This window comes from Trachypithecus francoisi, unplaced genomic scaffold (genome assembly GCF_009764315.1).
Source record: "Trachypithecus francoisi isolate TF-2019V2 unplaced genomic scaffold, Tfra_2.0 Lachesis_group6, whole genome shotgun sequence".
In the NCBI taxonomy this organism is placed as follows: Eukaryota; Metazoa; Chordata; class Mammalia; order Primates; family Cercopithecidae; genus Trachypithecus; species Trachypithecus francoisi.
The window spans coordinates 48,117,084-48,138,501 of record NW_022681471.1 but is presented as its reverse complement, the minus strand read 5'-3'; the positions used below and the strand labels follow the sequence as shown (position 1 = coordinate 48,138,501).

Below are 21,418 nucleotides of genomic sequence, written 5' to 3'. Positions count from 1 at the left end.
AGTTCTTGAACCTCTTTCCCATAACTTTCTTCTTCAAAATCCCCATGTTGTGCAAGATATTCACACTGTACTATTGCCACTAACAAGGCGAGGATTGTGGTGAGAATCTGGTCACCGTATAGTCTTGATTTATAAAAGAAACAAGTCAATGTGTTAAGAAATTAAGTCAGGGTAAGAGAGGGATCAAATAGTATAGTGTGGAAATGTATATATGCTGGAAATAGGCCAATCCAGGGGTCCTCATATGACTGTGGTGAATGGCCAGTGGAGAGACAAAGTAGACTAGGACTGAAGAGTGAGCAACATGAGGCTCCTTAGGATCATCCGTTCCAGTGCCCTCAGTTTACAGATGAGCTCCAAAGCTCACAATTGGATTGCAATGAAGAGCATGCCAAGAATTGAGCTGAAAGACCCCTAACCAAAATGTAAGATTTCTCTCAGGCTTATGGTCTTGCCCCTTTACCACACAATTTCTGTGGCTAGCCCTTTAAAATGATTCTTGATTTCCATATTTGTAAAATGAGAGTTTAACAGTTTATGTGTCTCTCCTTACTTTGTGTGGAGGATTCACTTATACAAAAGATGAAAGAAAACCCAAAACAGACTTCTGGAATTTTGTAGCCCTGTTGGTTCTTCATTTGCAGGGGCTGTATGAACAGCATGAAGTGAAACAAATAAATAGCAAATGCTTATTTTCTCCACTAAATAGTTATTTAAATGCTATTTTTTTTTTTCTGGGGTAGTAGGGATAAAAGCTTTGAAGAGTTCATTCATGAGGAGTAGGGCTTGAGAAGATTACTTCCAAGTTCCTGAGGGGCTCCGAGCCTGGGCAGAAGGGTATGAACACGAAGCCTCCTTAGGTCTATCTCAGCCTCCTGCCTTTATCACCCATAGTGAGGCCCTGCTTGCCTTTCCTGTTCTCTTGGTTTCCAAGGCACCCTGGGCAAGTTATACCACCCTGCTACCCTGGAAACCGATCACTCTTTGTTTGCACGTTTGGACTCTCCTTTCTAGTGTCACTGGTAGGGGTGCGATCCAGGCGGACCTCATAATCTCCATGGTTCCGTCCATGATCTCCCCTCTCCTGCTGGCTACAATGGTACTTCCCAGGACCAGGTTGGGCAGGCAGAGGGGCTTCACTAGCAGACACAGTGGAGAGGCAGCCAGTCAAGAACGAGGAGGAGGTGAGGGACTAGGGTTCCAAGGGCTGTGGGGGGATACCCTGTTGCCTGAGTCCAGGCCGCCAGAGCCTCTTCAGGAAGGTCTGGAGCAGTAGCTAAGGAGTTAGAAGGTATTCCAGGACCAGTGAAAGTTAGCCAGAGCCGAGAAAGATTCCTTTCCTAGCTTGGTCAGTAATGTGCAGTGTGCCCTGCTTCTGGCGAGTTATTGTCCATCTCTGGGCCTCGTTTACCTCTTCTGCTTGCCCAACACTAAACTTCTTGATTTCAGTAAAGGAAGTGCCGCTAATTCCCCTTCCCCTCAAGGCCTGTTTGAAGACCCTAGTTGTTCTTTTGAGAACCTTTGGGCCCTGGTCCTTAATCCTTTCAACTGAGCAGAGGGTTCATTCCCCAGGACACCCAATTGTAGTTGAAGAGCGCTCTTTCTTTTTGTCCCTGGGCGAGAGTCAGGTCTTACACAGCTTGCCTCTTCTTTTCTCTCCAATTCCAGATAACATCAAGATGCCGAAGACTGAGGAAACTGTGTTCCATAATGATCCCAGTGTAGCAGAGAATGGGGCCCCTGAGCCTAAAACACCAGGGCAGAGCCAGAAAAGCAAGAGTTTCTGTTTACATGACCAGTGTCCTGGTAGGTCTAGAATCATGTCATCACTTCTATTGGCAGCAATTAGGCTAAAGGAATAGACAGCCTGTGATTTAAGGGCCTTTAAGGGATATAGAAGGCTCTTGCAACCCTGCATTTTTCCTTACTAATCCTTCTATTAGTCCTCTTTTGGATTATTCTTTGTCTTGTCTTTCTGCCCCCTCTAATTTTTACATGCAGGACTTAGGCCCCTAATGGGTAAGTAAAATTAAAAGATTTTGGTTTTAGAGAAAGAGACCAACAAAGCAAATTACTTGTGTTTTACAATAGTCGATAGTGATTCAGTCAGTTCAAAGCATGGGAAATAATAGCATTCTTGTATTTCGATTTTGTAAAGTGTAAATGGTAGATCTAGGACAGATCAGAAGTGATCCAAATTATCTGTTGCTTCAATTGTGTTCTGTCCTTTTCCAGGGGTGCTTTGTTGACATAGGAGTTACTACTGCTCTGGGGTAAAATTATTTAGATCTTTAATAATAGTATTTTTATGTGAACTTTGGGACTTTAAGTCTTTTTCACACCTTATGTTAGGCATTTGAAGCTTTGGCTTGACTAGTCCAACCTCACAGGAACTCAAACTGCAGTTCTTTTACAATAATCTCCAGTGAATTTAACCAAAGATTAATCTGCAGACCTCTCCAGATGTAGCAGTTTGATCTAACCTCTTGAAGACTGAAACGGGAAAAAGTATGAAGTTGAATCACGTGTGTATCTCTGGTGGCCACTTGGGGCCACTGCTAGTAAGCAGAATGGCACAATTCAGACTTCATAATACCTCTCAAATAAATGATGTCTTAATGAATTAATTAGATGGTGTACTTTAACATATGTAGCTTTTTCGTTAGGATAGAAAGGAAATATCAGTTGATGAGACTAACTTTTCAACAAAAGTCTCATCAACTGTTTTTTAAATGAAAAATAAATGGGCATACATAGACCATCTTCTTGGAGTGAGTTTTAGGATTCATATACGTGAGTTTTATTATATCTTGAGGATAAATAGTTCTCTCTCACCAAGTTATGAAACTACATTGAAATTGAGTTACAAAATCATTTTATTGCATATTTTATTTTACATATCAAGTAATAATTATAACTGCTATATATACTTTGTTTCACTAACGAAAGTACTCTGTATAATGAATTTAGAACATTGGTTCCCAAATTCCAACGCCAGGCTGTGACATAGTTCTTACCAATTTTGAATGAAATAAAACAATAAAGATGTTGTAATGAGTTTTCAAAATAATGCTAAATTGATTCAATTTAAAAGTATTCTTAATGGTGACTGTGTTTTCTTTATACTTTCTGAGGTGTTAAAATATGTTTTCTTTTTATGAAGTGATTATTTTGATGATGGTAGGGTAGTTTCGTTGTTTGTTTGTTTGCTTTCATGTCCATATGTGGAAAAACAAAAATTGTCAAATCATTATCTGTCACTCGTGTTGTTTTGAAATGTTGTCTGTTGACCCCAGATGTGGAAATTACTGTTTTGGAAGCAGGATTCAGCTTTAGAGCTATCTAGTAAGATTTGTGCGGTATTTATAAGGAGATTTTAGCCTTCATCTTGTGTGTAGCCCCTGAGGTAGGAAGAGAACAGTGGGAACACAGTTACTTTTAGATGCACATTAATTTTACAAATCACAACTTATTCATTATTTGCTGTGTTTCACTTATGGTTTTACATTTCAAGTGGAAGGTTTTGAAATCTGTTTTATATTTTTCAAAAACTAATTTCTTCCTCCCATGTCTGACTTCTCTGAGATGTTCAGTGTTACTGAAGAGCAAGGATTTCAGAAAACTTCTAATAGTAAAATGTTTGAATAAGTCTGTGTAAGATCCGTTTGATGAATCTAAACTTGGGAGCCTTACTTGGCAGAGTGAATCTCTAAATAAAATAAAAATTCTCCTTATGTGGGTTCCCTGTTGATGATGGTTATGCTTTTTTTTTTTCCAGAGAGCAGACCTGATGTCTTTTCTGTCACAGATCTGATAGAGACAGTTAATGAAGTTTCAAAGCTGAGCATCGCACATGAAATCATAGCAAACCAAGATTTCTGTGTGGAAGAGATCATTTTACCTCCAAACAGGTACAGATTATTCAGAGTTTTTTTTTTTTTCCATTTTACTCTTCCTGGGGCGTAGGTACATAGCACAAATGACTTTTGGTCAGGTTTGAAGCATCTTATTAACAAATTTAATGGTCGAGTATGTCTTATATAGTACCAACAAACCAGTGTAATTATTACTTTAAAAGGGTCAAAGCAGCAAATTATATTTAAACAGGTAATAATCCACTGCAGTTACAGATTGAACATTCCCAAATCTGAAATCCATTATGCTCTTAAATCCAAAACATTTTGAGTGCCAACATGATGCTCAAAGGAAATGCTCATTGTAGTATACTACAAGTATGCTGCAAATATTCCAAAATGCAAAAAATCCGTAATCTGGCTAGGTGCAGTGTCTCACAACTGTTAAGTTCCAACACTTTAGGAGACTGAGGCAGGTGGATTGCCTGAGCCCAGGAAGTCAAGGCCAGCCTGGGCAACATGGCGAAACCTTTTCTATGCAAAAAATACAAAAATCAGCCGGGCATGGTGGTGCATACCTGTAGTCCCAGCTACTCAGGAGGCTGAGGTGGGAGGATACCTTGAGCCTGGGAAACAGAGGTTGCAGTGAACTGAGATCGCGATCATGCCACTGCAGTCCAGTCTGGGTGACAGAGTGAGATCCTGTCTCAAAATAATAATAATAATAATAATATAATCCATAATCCAAAATACTCCAGTCCCAAGCATCTCGGAAAAGGGGTATTCATTCTGTATTGTCAGAATGTTCATTTCAGGATCTTAGTTAATAATGAAACATAGAGTGATTTTTCAGATCTTTTCAGACAGACTTGGAAGAAGTAACTCCTGGCCCTTCATCTTTTAATTGTCTACAGATTAAGGAGATGCAGATGAATAGATTTTCTAATAGTGGTTTTGTTCAGTCTTCATGGGTAGGAAATTTCAGGGGACATTTCTGCTTCATAATCAGTGTAATAAAGATTCTGCAAATCAAGATTAGATCCCTGTCGATAAATAGTGTGCTTCTACAATTAGGCTTTATATTGGTTTCTCTTAATTATATTGCTATTGCAATATATGATTAAGAATCATTCAGCATTTATGGATTGAATGCTTCTAGTGTTTATTAAGAGTTAAATGGGTTGATTTCTTTGTCCGAATCTGTATTTTATGGTATTTCTGATTTCCCACCTTAAATGCTTCTGTTATTTTGCCACTTTTGGGATTCTGTTACATAAAGCACCCCTGACTTTGTCAGTGGTTCTCTTGATCGTCATACTTCTTAGATTTGCCTTTGCCTGTTGCCAAGGATGGCTTACCTGAAGGAAGTTTTTACCAAAACTGGGGCCTGAGTTAGATTCATTTTTCTCTGATAGGTGTGTGGAAAAAAGTGAAACTAAGAGAATGAAGGTCTGTTAAAGTGACTAGGGATCTCAGGGGGTGGGTAGATGAAGCAGGATGAATGACATTATTTAGGGCTTGAATTTCACTGTGTATTCAAATTAACAGGCTTTTTCAAATGTAGTAATACAAAATGTATACTGGATAAGAGGTTGAAATAGAGTTTGGGGTTATCCATTAACTACAGATAGTTGACAATTAGTTTTCCCTTTGGACTTATAAAATTATACTAAGCACAGTTATTTTTTTGAGGGGAAATCTCATAATCACACATTTATTCAACAAACATTTATTGAGTACTTATTAGGTGGAAGGCAGGATGTTGAAAGCTGAAGACATATAGTTGAGTGAGTCATTATCTTTGCCATCAAAAGGCTTCTGTAGGGAAGATAGTCAAATAGCTACTGTGCAGAGTGATAAGTTACCTCATATTTAGTGTGTGGAGTTCTTTTTTTTTTTTTAATTTTTTATTTTTTTATTATACTTTAAGTTCTAGGGTACATGTGCATAACGTGCAGATTTGTTACATATGTATACTTGTGCCATCTTGGTGTGCTGCACCCATCAACTCGTCAGCATCCGTCAATTCATCATTTATATCATGTATAACTCCCCAATGCAATTCCTCCCCCCTCCCCCCTCCCCATGATAGGCCCCAGTGTGTGATGTTCCCCTTCCCGAGTCCAAGTGATCTCATTGTTCAGTTCCCACCTATGAGTGAGAACATGCAGCTGAGCACTGCATAGAACTCCACACACTAGTCCCTTTGAAAACTGGCACTAGTGTGTGGAGTTCTATGCAGTGCTCAGCTGCCTGGGGAAGGTTGGTGAAGACTTTCTTTTTTGTTTTTTTTTGGAGACGAAGTCTCGCTCTGTCGCCTGGGCTGGAGTGCAGTGGCCGGATCTCAGCTCATCGCAAGCTCCGCCTCCCGGGTTTATGCCATTCTCCTGCCTCAGCCTCCCGAGTAGCTGGGACTACAGGCGCCCGCCACCTCTCCCGGCTAGTTTTTTGTATTTTTTTAGTAGAGACGGGGTTTCACCATGTTGGCCAGGATGGTCTCGATCTCCTGACCTCGTGACCCGCCCGTCTCAGCCTCCCAAAGTGCTGGGATTACAGGCTTGAGCCACTGCGCCCGGCCGGTGAAGACTTTCTTAATAAGGTAACACTTGAATTGAGTCTTTTCAGGTGGTTTAGGGGAGAAGGGACTCTCCTGGAAGAGGAAATGTCATTTCAGAGGCATAGAGGGATGGAAGACAATTATATATTAATTATAAGTGGACTGTTATTGTTAGAGCACAGGACGTAGGAGGAGAAAGAAAGTTAAGGCAGGTGAAGTGGCAGAATAGGATCGTGAAGGGTCTTAAAGGCCACGTACACTGCTAGAGACAGGCAGCTTCTGAAAAACTTTAAATGAGTATGCTATTATGATCAGATTTCTATCTTGGAAAACTCATTGATTTTATCAAAAATATGTATCATTGTTGGGGTAAGGTTTTGTAGGTAGAAGGTGGCCATTTAATAGACCATAGCAATAGTTCGGGAAAGAGATGACTGTGGGTGGGGACTGATTCCAGAGATATTTTTGAAGCAAAATCTCTGGAATTTGGTGACTGAGTGGATAAAAGACATGAGGGGAAAGGAATTACGAAGGGCTGCAGTACATACCAGATAGATAATAGTTGAACTTTCACAGGTTAGATTGTTGTGTTGGAGGAGAAACTTTGAATTTTTATTTCATATATTTATTAATCACTTGTGTTTTTGTAAACAGAAAGCATACATTACTATTATATGTGTATGTGTACACATACACATACACATACATATATGTATGTGTACGTATAGATATATGTATATGTACATATGCACATACACATATGTATATGTACATATGCAAATACACCCACATGTGTAGGTATACACATACACATACACTTATATGTATATATACACATATACACATACCCATATGTGTGTATATGCATATACATATACATACACATATATGTGTGTGTATATCTACACATGTATGTGTATGTGCATATGTACATATACATATGTGTATGTGCATATGTACATATACATATGTGTATGTCCATATGTACATCTACATATATACGTACACATATAAGTACATATATCTATATGTACACACATATATGTATACTTATACACACATATATACGTGTATACATACACACAAATACACACACGTGTGTGTATACATTCACACACAACATATATGTGTATACATTCACACGCAACATATATGTGTACACATACACACACATATGTGTACACATACACACACAGATATGTGCATACATACACATATATACACACAGATATGTGTATACACATATACATCTATACACACAGATATGTGTATACACATATACATATACACACACAGGTATGTGTATACACATATGCATATATATACACAGATATGTGTATACACAGATACCCACACTGATATGTGTATATACATATACATATATACCCACACAGATATGTGTATATACATATATACACACACAGATATGTGTTATACATATACATATACACACACACACATATATGTGTGTATATATATTTTTGAGATCGAGTCTCGCTCTGTCACCAGGCTGGAGCGCAGTGGCGCTGTTTCAGCTCACTGCAAACTCTGTTTCCTGTGTTTAAGCAATTCTCCTGCCTCAGCCTCCCGAGTAGCTGAGACTACAGGCGCCTGCCACGACGCCCAGCTAATTTTTGTGTTTTTAGTAGAGACGGGGTTTCACCATGTTGGCCAGGATGGTCTCAAACTCCTGACCTTGTTATCCGCCCGCCTCGGCCTCGCAAAATGCTGGGATTACAGGGGTGAGCCACCACGCCCGGCCTACTGTTACATTTTTTAAAGAGAAAAAGTCTCAGATTTCTGGTTACAGAACTAAGTATACGTGAGGAACAAATATAAAGAAGGAAGATCAGGAGTTCAGTTTTGGGCTTGCTGAATTTAAAGTGTCTCAAAAGACCTTCAAGTATTATCAAGAGATAAAATCCTTTCCTAGATTTCAGGCCTGAAGGAAAAACAGCATCTGGTTCAAAGTTTTAAGTCTCTGACTGTGGAAACTAAGTCACACATCCAGGCTAGATGCAGAACTGGCGTTAGAAGTCAGAGTCTCAACTCCTAGTTTATGGTTCTTCTGCTGCAGGAAGAGAGCGTCTCTGGAACCCTGAGGTACCCTTCTGAGAGAATTTAGCCAATGCTTTTCCATCTGAGACTAACTTCAGTTTATTCAGCCCTTCTCAAGTGTAAACATAGGTCCTCCTAGCCTGTCAATTTAATAGTCTTTCATAATTTTAAATGTTGTTTGGGAAATTATGATCCTGTATCAATTCTCTAGGTAAAGAGCAATCTGCTCATTTAACCCTTCTTATAGTGTAGAAGGCAGGTTTGCGGAGGCAATGTACAATGCTTTTTGGAACCATCTGAAGGAACAACTATTGAGTACTCCTCCTGACTTCACCTGTGCTCTTGAACTTCTAAAAGATGTTAAGGAGGTGAGTAACCAACTCCCATTCGTGGATGGGAAGTTCCTGGGCATCTCAGAACCTTGGATCGTCAATGGCTATTAATATATCAAGTAGCATACTTTTTTTTTTTTAACGTGACCTACTACTTAAATAGATGGGATGGGGCAGCTTCCATTTTATTTGTATGAGATGAAACTTGACCATTGGGCGATTACTGTAACAATATATAACTCAAATAAACAAATTCTTACTGAAACTCCACTATGGTCTATGTGTTTCAGAAGCCCAGAGATGAATAGGAGAGCCCTTGCCCACAAGGAACTTACCTGTGTGAGTCAAGGGAACCTTAAAGATTCCAAATTTGCTATTTTATCCTCACACTTTGGAGTAAAACAATCTAAAAATGTCCTTATCCTTTATTAAGAATGCCTCATCTCCTTGTGGTGGTGTGTATTTCATATTTCTAATATCCTACACACTTAAAATCACGTTCTTATTTTTATTCATATTTTTACCTCATTCTACCTAAAAAATAATAATGACTACTAATACAACTGATCCCAATGAAACCTTGAATGGTAATTGTCCTCTAAACAGAAAGAAATAATACTCTCTAAGAGACTTAGAGACTCAGTTTTCTGCTCCCCTCCCCCGCCCCGCTCCGGCCAGAAGACATAATCTGGGATGCCTTTGGCCTAAGAGTATAGTTCATTGGAGAAAGTTTGAGGTTCTAAACAGAACTTGGCTCCTTTGATTTCCTTTGTTGGGCAGACCTTGCTATCACTGCTATTACCATGGCAGAACCGCCTAAGAAATGAGATAGAAGAAGCTCTGGACACAGATCTCCTCAAGCAGGAAGTGGAACATGGGGCCCTGGATGTCCCTCATCTTTCTAACTACATTCTCAATTTGATGACTCTGCTATGTGCACCAGTTCGAGATGAAGCGATACAGAAACTAGAGGCCATAACAGATCCAGTGCAGTTACTGAGGTGAGAGTCTAGATGTGCTGTCCCCCAAATCTGCCTTAGACACTGTGCTGGAGAACTCTGAGCCAGATGCTGTGATATAGCCCCCGTCTTATCTAGCTCTTGTGTACTGATGACCTGACTAACACACCTTTTCTCCTTTCTGGATTATTGGCTTTTATTTTCCAAGGACAGTCTCCCAGGGTTCCTTTGATGATCTTTAGATCAGTTGGGTCTCCTTATGTCATGATACTGTTAAGACATTAAGGTACAGTAATTCTTTCTCCTATAGATTGCAAATTGCCTTTTCCCAGATGTTGTCCTGTTTGTCCCAACTCAAACCTTGTGAGGGGACAGGAAAGAGGATTATCCGTGTTTCACAGCTAGAAGAACCAGGACCTGGAATAGTAAAATGACCTGCTCAATGAGTTAGAAATTCAGTCACCCACATCCCAGCTACCCACATATAACTGTTAACACGTTGGTGATTTTCCTTTCACTGACTACCCTTTTTTTTTTAAGGTGACAAAATGACTACAGGCGAAAGACCTCTAATATGGTAGTTAAAGTGTCAGGAGGTATAACTGTCCTTAGTTTTGCCATCAACTCACTCTATGGCCTTGGGTCACTGGCCACAGTACCATTATTCATAAGTTGAAGTAGGACTATTTGTTTTTAAGGCTTTTTCTAACTCTCAGATACTCTGCTTTTATGGCTCCTTGCTTGGATTCCACCCTTCCACACTAGATTTCCTTTAATAGTGTAAATGTTCTGTTTCTCCCTATGGCAGGGGCATCTTCCGTGTTCTGGGCCTAATGAAAATGGACATGGTGAACTATACCATCCAGAGCTTTCGACCCTACCTGCAGGAGCATTCCATCCAGTATGAACAAGCTAAATTCCAGGAACTCCTTGATAAACAGCCCAGTATGTTTAAAATTTAAGGGCAGGAGAGGGGAAATTTGACCTCAGGTCTGCCTTCTTATAGCAATAGAGGCTATTTTCTATTTCTTGAAAAGAAAGATTCTTCCTTGCCCTTAGTGGGCAAGGGGTAGGGAGAAGGAGTGTTTCTCTAAGATAGAAAGATCTACAAAATCACTTCTTTATAGACCAGGAGTATGTCTCAAAGCTGTCCTCTTCAAGCCTTGGAATTTTAAGATGCATATTTCCTTCTCGTCATAGGTCTCCTCGATTATACCACAAAATGGCTAACCAAAGCAGCCACAGACATCACTACACCATGTCTGAGTTCTCCTGACTCACCTAGCTCCTCTCGCAGGGTGGCGTGTTCACTTCCAAATGGGGCAGGTAACAACTCAGAGCCCCCGAGTCCAACAATGGTGCTATACCAAGGCTACCTGAACCTCCTCCTCTGGGATCCTGAGAACGAAGAATTCCCTGAGGTAGGGATGTGTGTTGGGGCATTGCCTTGTTCTACGCTATTCAGTGCCTCCATTCAAACCCTCCTCTTCTGATGGGCTGTCCTTCGCTCCCTCACCAGACTCTGTTGATGGACAGAACCCGGCTCCAGGAAATGGCGTTCCAGTTGCACCAGTTAACTGTCCTGGCCTCAGTCTTGCTAGTGGCCAGAAGCTTCTCTGGTGAAATTTTATTCAGCTCACCTGAATTTGTGGATAGACTGAAATGCATCACCAAGGCCCTAACTGAGGAATTTATCTCCAGGTAAGATTCGTAGATCTCTGTTAGAGGGAAAAATGTGTGGTATTGGGGATATAGGTAATATCAATACTATTATTGCTTATTCTTCATCACAAACCACACAAAGGCCCTTGGAAACAATCTGCAAAGATTTTGGTATCTTTGATAAGTTGTACTGAGGTTTGGGATACAGAAAATAAAACTTATTTTCCAAAGAGGAGAGTGTGGAAGCCAGTTTGCTGCAAATATTCCTTATGTGCTTGCTAAAAATGCGTCATTATATACTTGATTGAATGACAGTGGATTTGTGCTATGTGTATCCAGAAGTTGATCAGTTGGTCAGTGATAGTGACCATTCACTGCATGTGGGGGCAGGGATATTATACCAAAGTAAAAGGAGGAGCTGGAAGTCCAGGCCTCTTAATTTATTTGCAATTTAATTGGTGGAGTAGGAGAAAAACCGTGAAAAATATCCAATAGAGTCTTAAAACAATATTTAAATACAGTTGATGGCACTGGAGAATGCTGAGTAGATCCAAGGATGGAACCGAGCCCTTGCCCAATTTACTTTGCTTTCATCGAAGTGGCGTATGGTGCTGTATGTTTGGATCAAGTGGTACCTTGTGGGTAACAATGAGTGTATGTCATCTGCCCGGTGGCTAATGCTGTCTTCTGGTGGCAGAGAGCCGGAATTCTTCCTGGAATAGGCCTGGTTTGTGGTATGAGGCTCTCCGGACTTTGTCCCTCTGCCAAGCCCACTCTGCATTCTATCCCTCATTATCTAGGCCTGAAGAGACTATGCTGAGTGTGAGTGAACAGGTGTCTCAGGAAATCCATCAAGGCCTTGAGGACATGGGCCTCACTACTCTGAGCAGTGAAAACACAGCATCTCTTCTAGGCCAACTCCAGAACATCACCAAGAAAGAAAACTGCATTCGGAGCATTGTTGGTAAGAATCCCCATGGTCGTCGTGCAGAAAAGTGGCAAGAATGTGGGCGGGTGGGGGGAGGTGGGTAGACCTTACCCTGAAAGTGAGTTACCTAACCATTTAAAAATGAAAAGGCATGATCATTTGGAAAGTTGTTCGCTTTAGTTTCCTTGTCTATAATGTGCACGGTTCAAATAGATCTTTTTCAATTTGGAGAATGCATGTATGGTTTGGAGGCGGCTCTGCACCCAAGATATGTCATTCACAGGTGTTGGATACTGTCACAGTAACCCTACGAAGTCATTCCTGGTATTTTCTTTTTTCTCTTCTTTTCTTTTCTTTTCTTTTCTTTTCTTTCTTTTTTTTTTTTTTTTTTTTTGAGACAAAATCTCACTCTGTTGCCCAAGTTGGAGTGAAGTGGCACGATCTAGGCTCACTGTAACCTCAACCTTCTGAGTTCAAGCGATTCTACTGCCTCAGCCTCCCGAGTAGCTGGGACTACAGGCAGGTGCCACCATGCCTGGCTGATTTTTTTGTATTTTTAGTAGAGATGGGGTTTCACCATGTTGGCCCGGTTGGTCTCGAACTCCTGACCTCGTGATACACCTGCCTCGCACTCCCAAAGTGCTGGGATCACATACGTGAGCCACCGCACCCAGCCCGTTCCAGGGCATATTCTAGATGTCGGTCAAGATATATGGAGAAACCCTTTCTCTATCCTATGCTTTAAGCTACCATTTGGGCCCCTACGCCTCTCCATGGAAGTGATGCTGAGTTAGGCTGTAGGGTATGTTCCATGCTGGAATGGAAGCAGTGCACTTGGCCAGCTTGCTTTGAACTTTAGCGTCTGATCGTAGCCTGGATTGGGTGTATGGGCCTGAACGTGGTGCGCTGGTTGCAACATGTGTTGTTACTTTCAGGTACCGGGTCTACAGTCCTCTTATTAAGTTAAATGTGCACTAGGATCTCATGTCCAGCTCCATAATCTTATGAACCCCCCAGAAATTTACTACCTCAGCATCTTTTGATCATGCACTGTCCTTTGGGAGCTTGATGGCATTCCACTCCCCCAAACAAACAAAAATCGCATGTATAGAGTTTACCTGAATGAGCGGAGAGGTCAGTGAATAACTCGGTTAACGCAAAACTTTGGTGAGCAGATAGGGCAAAGGCATTGTGAATTTCTTCTGAACCTTGTTTGTTCCTCTTTTCATTGTTTACCCCTGCTCCCAGATCAGCGGATCCGTTTGTTTCTCAAATGCTGTTTGCTTCATGGCATGCAGGAGTCTCTGCTACACTTTCCTGGAGGCCTCATTCTCATTGAAAGGGAGTTGGCAGAACTGGGCTGGAAGTTTCTCAATCTGATGCATCATAATCAGCAGGTATTTGGCCCATACTATGCTGAGATCCTAAAAAACATCATCCATCCAGCTCAAGCACAAGAAACAGATGTGGAGCATAACTGATAGTGCTGGACCCCAGCCATGGCAACAGGGATCCAGGAGAGAGAGGTCAGCATGTTTCTGGGAGGACATCACCTGTGGTTAGTCGAACACTCAGCCCTCTTCCTTGCTACAACCAGGACACAGGGATGCAGGGGTCAAGCATGTAAACACCAAATGGCCCAATCCCCTTCACTAATAAACTTCTGAGCTGCAAGAAAATTTCAGTTCCTCCTGTGTTCTAGCCAAAGTCAGGTTCTGCACCCTCATCCCCTAACTAGCTGAGTGAGAATCCAGTGGGCCCTCTGTTTTCCCTTCACTGGCTGATCATTCTTCAGTATGCTTGCCTGAGCTGGAATCTGGGCATCAGGTGCTGGTAAGGGAAAATCCTGGGACTGTATAGAATAATGCCCCCTCAAAACTGGGAAGGAGCTAAGAGACCAAAGAATGACCCGGACAAGTTCAACTTGATAAGTAGATGAATTTATTGGGACTTACGTATGGGGCATTCCTGGGTGGCAGCAGGACAGCTCTGGGGATCTGCCCTGACACTCCTCTGCAAGCTGATTTTATGCTAATTTTCTGGCTCTTTGCCTTCCATATGCAATGAGACTCTTTTTCTTGGTATGTTTCCCAGTACGCCCTGGGATGTTTTGGTTCTCACGGACACCTTGGCTCCTAAGCTGGGCACCATGCATGGCCTTGGATCACCACCTGGCCTTCAGGGTTCAGGCAGCAGACATACAGCCTTAAGTAATCTGGTGGGGGAGGGGGGAACTCATTCACCTGCAGTCACTAGCATTATTTTCTCCAGTGAAAACTCATTTCCTTGAGGGCTTTGAAAACTCTTTGTGAGATTATCCAGAGAATGAATATAAGGGCATCTGGAAGTCAGAAATTCACTGAATTGCAGATGAAGAGAAGTCATAGAACTCCATTTCTAGCACCACATTTCCTTATAATTTTCAAGGATACAGCAAGAGTAAGAGTTCCCAGCTCCTGTTCTAATGTCCGGTTTTAAGCAGTATGAAAACTGGGGATTGGTTGAAAGTTGATATTGTGAATACCAACTTTGTGCCAACAAGCATTCAGCTAAGGACAGGTCTCAGCTTCCATGGGATTTCTGTTTCTTTCAAGTGATTCTAGGGGTCAGGCTTGGAGTCTCTGATAATGACAGTAAACCGAAGCAATTAGGTCAGTGAGTGTCATATCAAGTTCACCCCTGAACTTTCCACATCTCTAGGCTTAGAGCATCTCATTCTTCTTGACAGAATCGATGTGCGTATTCAAGCGTGGGGCCGCTGCCATGCTTTTTCCCACTCCTAGTCTGGGACTCCAACTGCCAAGTTACGAATATGAGCTGACTTGGCAACACAAATGATAAATGTTCTTGGTCCACAAGGACTTGGGCTTGTTTTTAAAGACTGCAGAGGTTCATCCCATCATTCCCAGGCCAACTGCAGCAGACAAGCAGCAATCTAGAAAATTAGGTAAAAAATTAGGTTTGGATTTGGACTAGGTTTGGATTTAGAAGGGACAGGGAGAAATAGAAAGTTACTTATGGGATAGACCCAAACTGGGTGAAAAAAAAAAATCATATCCTCATTATTTCGGCGGATGGAAGGAGCTGAGTACAATTTACTCAGCCCAAGAAAAGTAACAGATGAGACTGGAGTTCCGTTATTCCCAGGGAACCACCTGATTGATTTCCCTAGAGGGTGGATACCAGATGGGTGACATAGCTGGGTAAACAGAGTGCTACTTTTACTTTGGCTGGAGATAAGGCACACGGAAAAGCTGTGGAATGGATCACTCAAGTGTTCTAATCTTGTGACTAGATAATCTCAGGACAGAGACCATGGCAGATGAATGTTTTATAATTAATAAATAGGCAGTGAGCCTGGCCTAGTTAAATTTTCTAATCTGATTAGACAATACTAGTACAATTTTTTAAAAAAAATTTTAATTTCGGGAGCCAGATTATCTTACAGACAAGTGTGTTCTGAAGTGATCCCTGTGAAGATGACTGAGTAGTTGAAGGATGCTGACTTTCGGCTGCAATGAAACTTTGCTTTATACTTTATAATTAAAATGTGACTTATTTTGATTTCTTGGAGATTTTGAGTTTATTGGTTCTCTTGTGCTTCCACATGGAGGAAATGGGAATCCTGATCCTAAACAAGGAAAGATAGCTCCACTCAATTCTGTTCACCATTTAGGATGGATGCACAGTTAGATAGGTGGAACATGCACGTGGTTAAAAATGACATGCAGTACAGAGAAAATTTGGTTTCTTTCCCACCCCTGTATGTCATTTGTCCTACTTAGAGGAAACTATTTCCAGGTTTTTGTGTATACTTCTAAAGATATTCTGTGCATATGCAAGTATATATTATAATTATAACTAATATTTGTGAGTGTGTATGCGCCAGGCAGTCTTTTAAGCACTCTACATATATTATTTCAATTATTCCTTAACAATTTATCTCCAATCTACTTTTCCAATTTTAGAACAATGTGGTACAGAAAGCTCTAATTGAGGTTGGGAACCTGTGTTTGTTTGTTTATATATATATATATTTTAATCTGGTCTTCTTTGAGTGAGTAAGGGAAAATCATTTCACTTTCTTGGGCTTTTTCTTTGTCTTCATCTATAAAATTCAATACTTGACTAAATTACTGATTTTGTTGTTCAATTCTATAGAGTTATTTGTCAAAAAATGAAATCTTTCCAGAAAGACCACGAATAAGAGAGATCAAAGCTAGGCAGCTTGAGTTGAAGTAGAGCTGGAAGAAGGAGTTTTGAGGACTGTTTCAAAACCACTGGACTAGATGATCTCTAGAGGTTCCTGTATCATTTTCTTCTTTTCTTATGGCTGTTGTAACAAACTACCCCCTGAACTTTGTGGCTTAAAATAACATGCATTTATTCTCTTACCATCCTGAGTGTCAGAAGACCAAAATCAGTTTCAGTGGGTCAAAATCAGGAAGTCAGCAGGACCAGGCTCCCTCTGGAAGCTCTAACGGAGAATCCATTGCCTTGCCATTTTTAGCTTCTGAAGCTGTAATCTTTATTCTTTGGCAAGGCAATGGATTCTTCCCTGGAGCTTCCAGAGCTCCCATTCCTTTATCATCCAAGCCAGCATCATAGCGTCTTGTGTCAGTCATCACATTGCGTCCTTCTATGTGAAATGTCCCTCTCCTTCCCTCTTAATAAGGAAACGTTGTTACATTTAGCGCCAGGCAGGATAATCTCCCCACCTCAAGATCCTTAGTCACATTTGTAAAGTCCCTTTTGCCATATAAGGTGACAGTCAAGGGTTCCAGAGACTACAACATGGATATCTTTGCAGGCCATTATTTAGCTTACCACAGCCTACCCTCTAACTTCCCAACATTCATGTTCATTCTACATGCAAAATATATTTGCCTCACCTCAATATCCCCAAAAGTCTTGACTCCAACTAGAGTTGAAAATCTCATCTGTAAATCATCTAAACCAGGTATGAGACAGACTCTGGGCATGATCCTTCTTGAGGCAAAATTTCTTTTCATCAGTGACCCTGCAAGCTAGAAAAAAGGTTACCTCTTTTTGATTACAGTGGTGACACGGACATAGGATAATAGTTATAGACATTCCCCCTCCCAACGGGAAAAAAATGAAAGCAAGCAAAAAGTTACGAGCTCCAAGCCAACTTGAAATCCAATCGGGTAAACTCGTTTAGGTTTCAAGGCCTGGGAATATTCCTCCGTGGCTAGAGGCTCTGCCCTCTATGCCTGAGGTTCCACCCTTTAAGTGAACAGAGCCAGGCTCTGTCCTCAGAGTCATCTTTTTTTGTTTTTGTTTTTGTTTTGAAGAGTAATGCATGTTTGCAGCAGAATACTTTTATCTGCCTGTGTCTTGCCTGTAGAATTTTGGAAGTCCAACAGCCTTCTTTTATTTCATCCTCTCTCTGTCACTTTCAGTTCAAGTTGGCAGTGTTTCTGCTGGCATGGCATTCTTTGAAAACCTCATGGGTCTACTCTATGTGTTGAGGATTCTCTCCACTGGACAAGAGGTTACTTGACAGATCTTTCCTGGATAATCTTATCTCTATTCCTGGATTCTGCTGAGAAGATCGAGGGGATCCATGAGTCACATGCATGATTTCATTGAGCCCTGTGAATATTCTGATCTTTTCATCCTTTCAATGCTTTAGCAAAAGATTCTCCAGCCATATCCTTGGCTTTCTTCTTACTGCATGTTTTCCTGAGAGTAAATCTCCCAATTTTAGCATTTTGTGTAGTCTGAATAGGCTGAGAATTTCCCACATCTTAAAGTCTTGGTTCCTTTTTGCCTAACAGCTCTCATCCCTCAATTTCTCCTTTTATTCTTGTATTATGCTATAAGCACCACTAAGAAACCAGGCCACAGCTTCAACATGTTACTGGGAAATCTACTCAAATAAATATTCGGGTTCATCCCTTTTAAGTTCTGCTTTCCACACAAATGTAAGGCACAACTGAGCTGAGCTTTCTGCCCCTATGTGACAAGAATACCCTGTCTCCCAGTTTCCAAAAACATGTTTCTTCTTTCTGAGCCCTCAACAGCAGTGCCTTTTATCATCCATATTTCTACCAACAGTCTGTGATAATTTAGGTATTCTCTAAGACAATATAGGCTTTCTTTGCTGCACGAGTCACTCCCTTGTGCTACATTCTTTATTGAGATATAATTCACACAACAGAAGTTTCCTATTTTAAAAGATACAGTTCAGTTTTTTTTTCAGTGTGCTCACTGTGCTGTGTGCGATCATTCCCATAATCTATTTTGATAACATTTCCATCATCCTAAAAAGAAATCCTGTACCTATTAGCAGATCCCTGCCCTAACCCCCAGGAGTTACTAATCTACATTATCAGGGGCTCCTCTGTGAGCGGTATTCCTTGTGGCCTCACAGTGGCTTAGCCCTGGGATAAGTCCAGCAAGGGAGGGGAGCAAAGCAATGCACTGTGGCCAGAGTGGTGGCTGCCCCCCCAAGGCAAAGACCTTGGCAGCAGAGAAAGTAGTTAAGAAGGAAGTTTTTTTTTTTGGAGGGGCAAAGTCTCTCGAAGTGTGGGAAGACCCTCTCTGCATGCAGTCCCACGTAAAGACCTCAAATCCCAAGGCTAGAGAGGAGGTAGAGAGCCTTGGGGACTGGAATCTATGTATTTCCAATTTCCTCATGCCAACTTGAAGCTTAAAGACTGGTTTGGAAGATTTTGTTTCAGTTTCCCAGCTGCAAAATCTTCCATCGGCCTGGACTTCTGGGCCTTTAGGGCTAGCTGATTGGCCACCTTAAATGCCCGCCCCAAAGTCAGGATGGTCTCCTGTGTCCAGATCCTGGAGGAAACAGATTACAACCGAAATAATTTGGGGGTTTAGGGGCTGTTTCTTCTCTTTCTGATGCCTGTCCTGTGTCACCACGCCCCTACGCAGAGCACTGGCGCAGGCATAATCTGGACCAGAGAGATTATTATACTGGCAATGTGAGCTACAGTTACACAATCTGTAACTAAGTTGCCCCATTTAGTCTTCAAAAGAAGCCCCTGAGATTGGTTGCACTATATCCCAGTTTTTACAGCTGAGGAACTAGGCACAGTGAAAGTTGTACAAGATCATACAGCTAGTGAGTGTCTGAGCCCAGAATCAAACGGAGGCAGTCTGTTACCAGAGCTAAACACCCCACTGCCACCAGGCAGGTGGTAAGATTTGGGACACACATAAGATTCCAATGACGCTGGGAGTGCCAAGAGTTGTCTGGGATCCAGAGCCACACATCTTTTGGGAAACACCATTTTCTCTGACACTTAACAGCAACATCCACCCTAGTACTGAGAGGGCAGGAGGGAGCTCTGCAAAAGGTGGATTAGCCTGCTGGGGCTGCCATAATAAAGTATACAAACTGGGTGGCTTAAACAACAAACATGTATTTTCTCACAGTTGTGGAGGCTAGACATCTGAAATCAAGGTGTCAGCGATGGTGGTTCCTTCTGAGAGCTAAGAGGGAAGGATCTGTTCCGGGCCTCTCTTCTTGACTTAGAGATGGCTGTGTTCTCCCTATGTCTGTTCACATTATTTTCACTTTGTGCATGTCTTGTACAAATTTCCCCCCTTTTATAAGGACGCCAGTATGACCTCATCTTAAAATCTGTTGCCCGGGAGAGCATAGGCGCCCCAAAGAAGAAAATGGGAGAATGTCACATAAAGTATTAGACCGAAGGTTTGGTAAAGAGGGCCTCCACGTCGACAAAGGAGGAAGGCTGGGCAAAATGCAGACCTTGCCTGACCTAGGAGAACCTGTCACTGAAGTGCTGGGCAAGCCCCTTCCTTTCTCTGTGCGTTAATGTCACCAATTGTTATGTACAGAATTGTGGTCCCCCAAAAATCACACTTTGAAAGCTTAACCCCCAGTGCCTCACCATGTGATTGTATCTGAAGGCAGGACCTTTAACAAGGTAGTTCTGTTAAAACGAGGCCACTGGTGTGTGCTTTCATCCAATCTAACAGGTGTCCTTGTAAAATGAGGTGGTTAGGACATGTAGTATTAGAGATACTAGGGATGCACTCACACAGAGGGACTACCATGTGAAGACGCAGCAAAACGGCAGCCATCTGCAAATGAAGGTGGGAGGCCTCAGAAGAAACCAAACCTACCAATACCTTGATCTTGGACTTCTGGTTTCTGGAACTGTGAAATAATTAGTTTCTGTTGTTTAAGCCACCTAGTCTGTGCTATTTTGTTATGGTACCTCTAGCAAACTAATACACCGCTGAATACAGAGGAATTAGACTGAGTGATAGCGAAGACTTCATGTACACACCAAGCAATTGCTAAGTACGAACAAGGTACTGGCAGAGCGCTGTTGATGAGTCCAGCCTACAGATCTCCTGCTCAGCAGTGACATTCTCCTGGGGGGCAAGCAGTGTCCTGGGATTCCCTGACTACTGGTTTCCCTCAGGGCGTGCCTATATCACCTCCCTCCTCAACCCCTAGAAAGTGCGCCCTCTCACCACTACATCACCAGCTTTCCTTCATGCAGGTTAGGGTGTTAAAACACCCAGACACCGCTTCTCCCCACTTTATTTTATTTTGGTGTGGGTGAGGAACAGTGATCCAGGTTTGAGGTTACTGCTCTTGGATATGGCCATTGAAGGGGTGAAGGGTTTACATCCAACCACTTGCTTTCTTCAGCAGGGGGGTTACAGGAGGGTGGGATCTCAAGAAGTGCTGCATGGAGGAGAATGCTGAGATCATTAAGGGAATGATGCCATTAAAGTCTCATGAGCAGACGACTAGGACTAATGGAATCCATATTTGCAAAGATCAGCCGCAATTACGCACCAGGGCTGAGGGCAGGTGCTATAAGCAGGGACTCCAAGGGTAAGGATATCAGTTCAGAGGCAAGTTCTGGGACAGACTCTTAGGAGTGCAGAGTAATAACAAGAGCCAGAGGTATTCTGAGGGAAGGCACACAAGTTAGTTGGAGATGAGGGATGGAAAAGGGCCTGAAGGCTACTCTCCTCGGGAGTTTCTGCAGCTGCTTCTGGGCTCATTCCCCACAGAGGCTCCCTGTGAGAAGCACCCCTTG

The 21,418-nt window shown here is 41.9% G+C and overlaps 1 protein-coding gene across 3 annotated transcripts; it reads left to right on the top strand.

The window, feature by feature from the left end:
- Window positions 1-1,110: 1,110 nt before the first annotated feature.
- LOC117077332 (T-complex protein 11 X-linked protein 2) lies at window positions 1,111-14,029 on the top strand. Of its 3 annotated transcripts, none has more exons than XM_033201001.1 (10): window positions 1,111-1,184; window positions 1,669-1,806; window positions 3,779-3,911; window positions 8,717-8,837; window positions 9,582-9,802; window positions 10,569-10,705; window positions 10,961-11,181; window positions 11,280-11,461; window positions 12,223-12,386; window positions 13,599-14,029. In XM_033201001.1, the coding sequence occupies exons 2-10, from the start codon at window positions 1,680-1,682 to the stop codon at window positions 13,829-13,831; spliced, it is 1,539 nt and encodes a 512-aa protein (XP_033056892.1). In that variant the 5' UTR covers window positions 1,111-1,184; window positions 1,669-1,679; the 3' UTR covers window positions 13,832-14,029. The 3 variants fall into 3 exon arrangements, with proteins under 3 accessions (XP_033056892.1, XP_033056894.1, XP_033056893.1); XM_033201003.1 differs by lacking the exon at window positions 1,111-1,184 and adding an exon at window positions 2,353-2,525 and having other exon boundaries at window positions 1,715-1,806; window positions 8,722-8,837; XM_033201002.1 differs by lacking the exon at window positions 1,111-1,184 and adding an exon at window positions 2,353-2,525 and having other exon boundaries at window positions 1,715-1,806.
- Window positions 14,030-21,418: the final 7,389 nt, after the last annotated feature.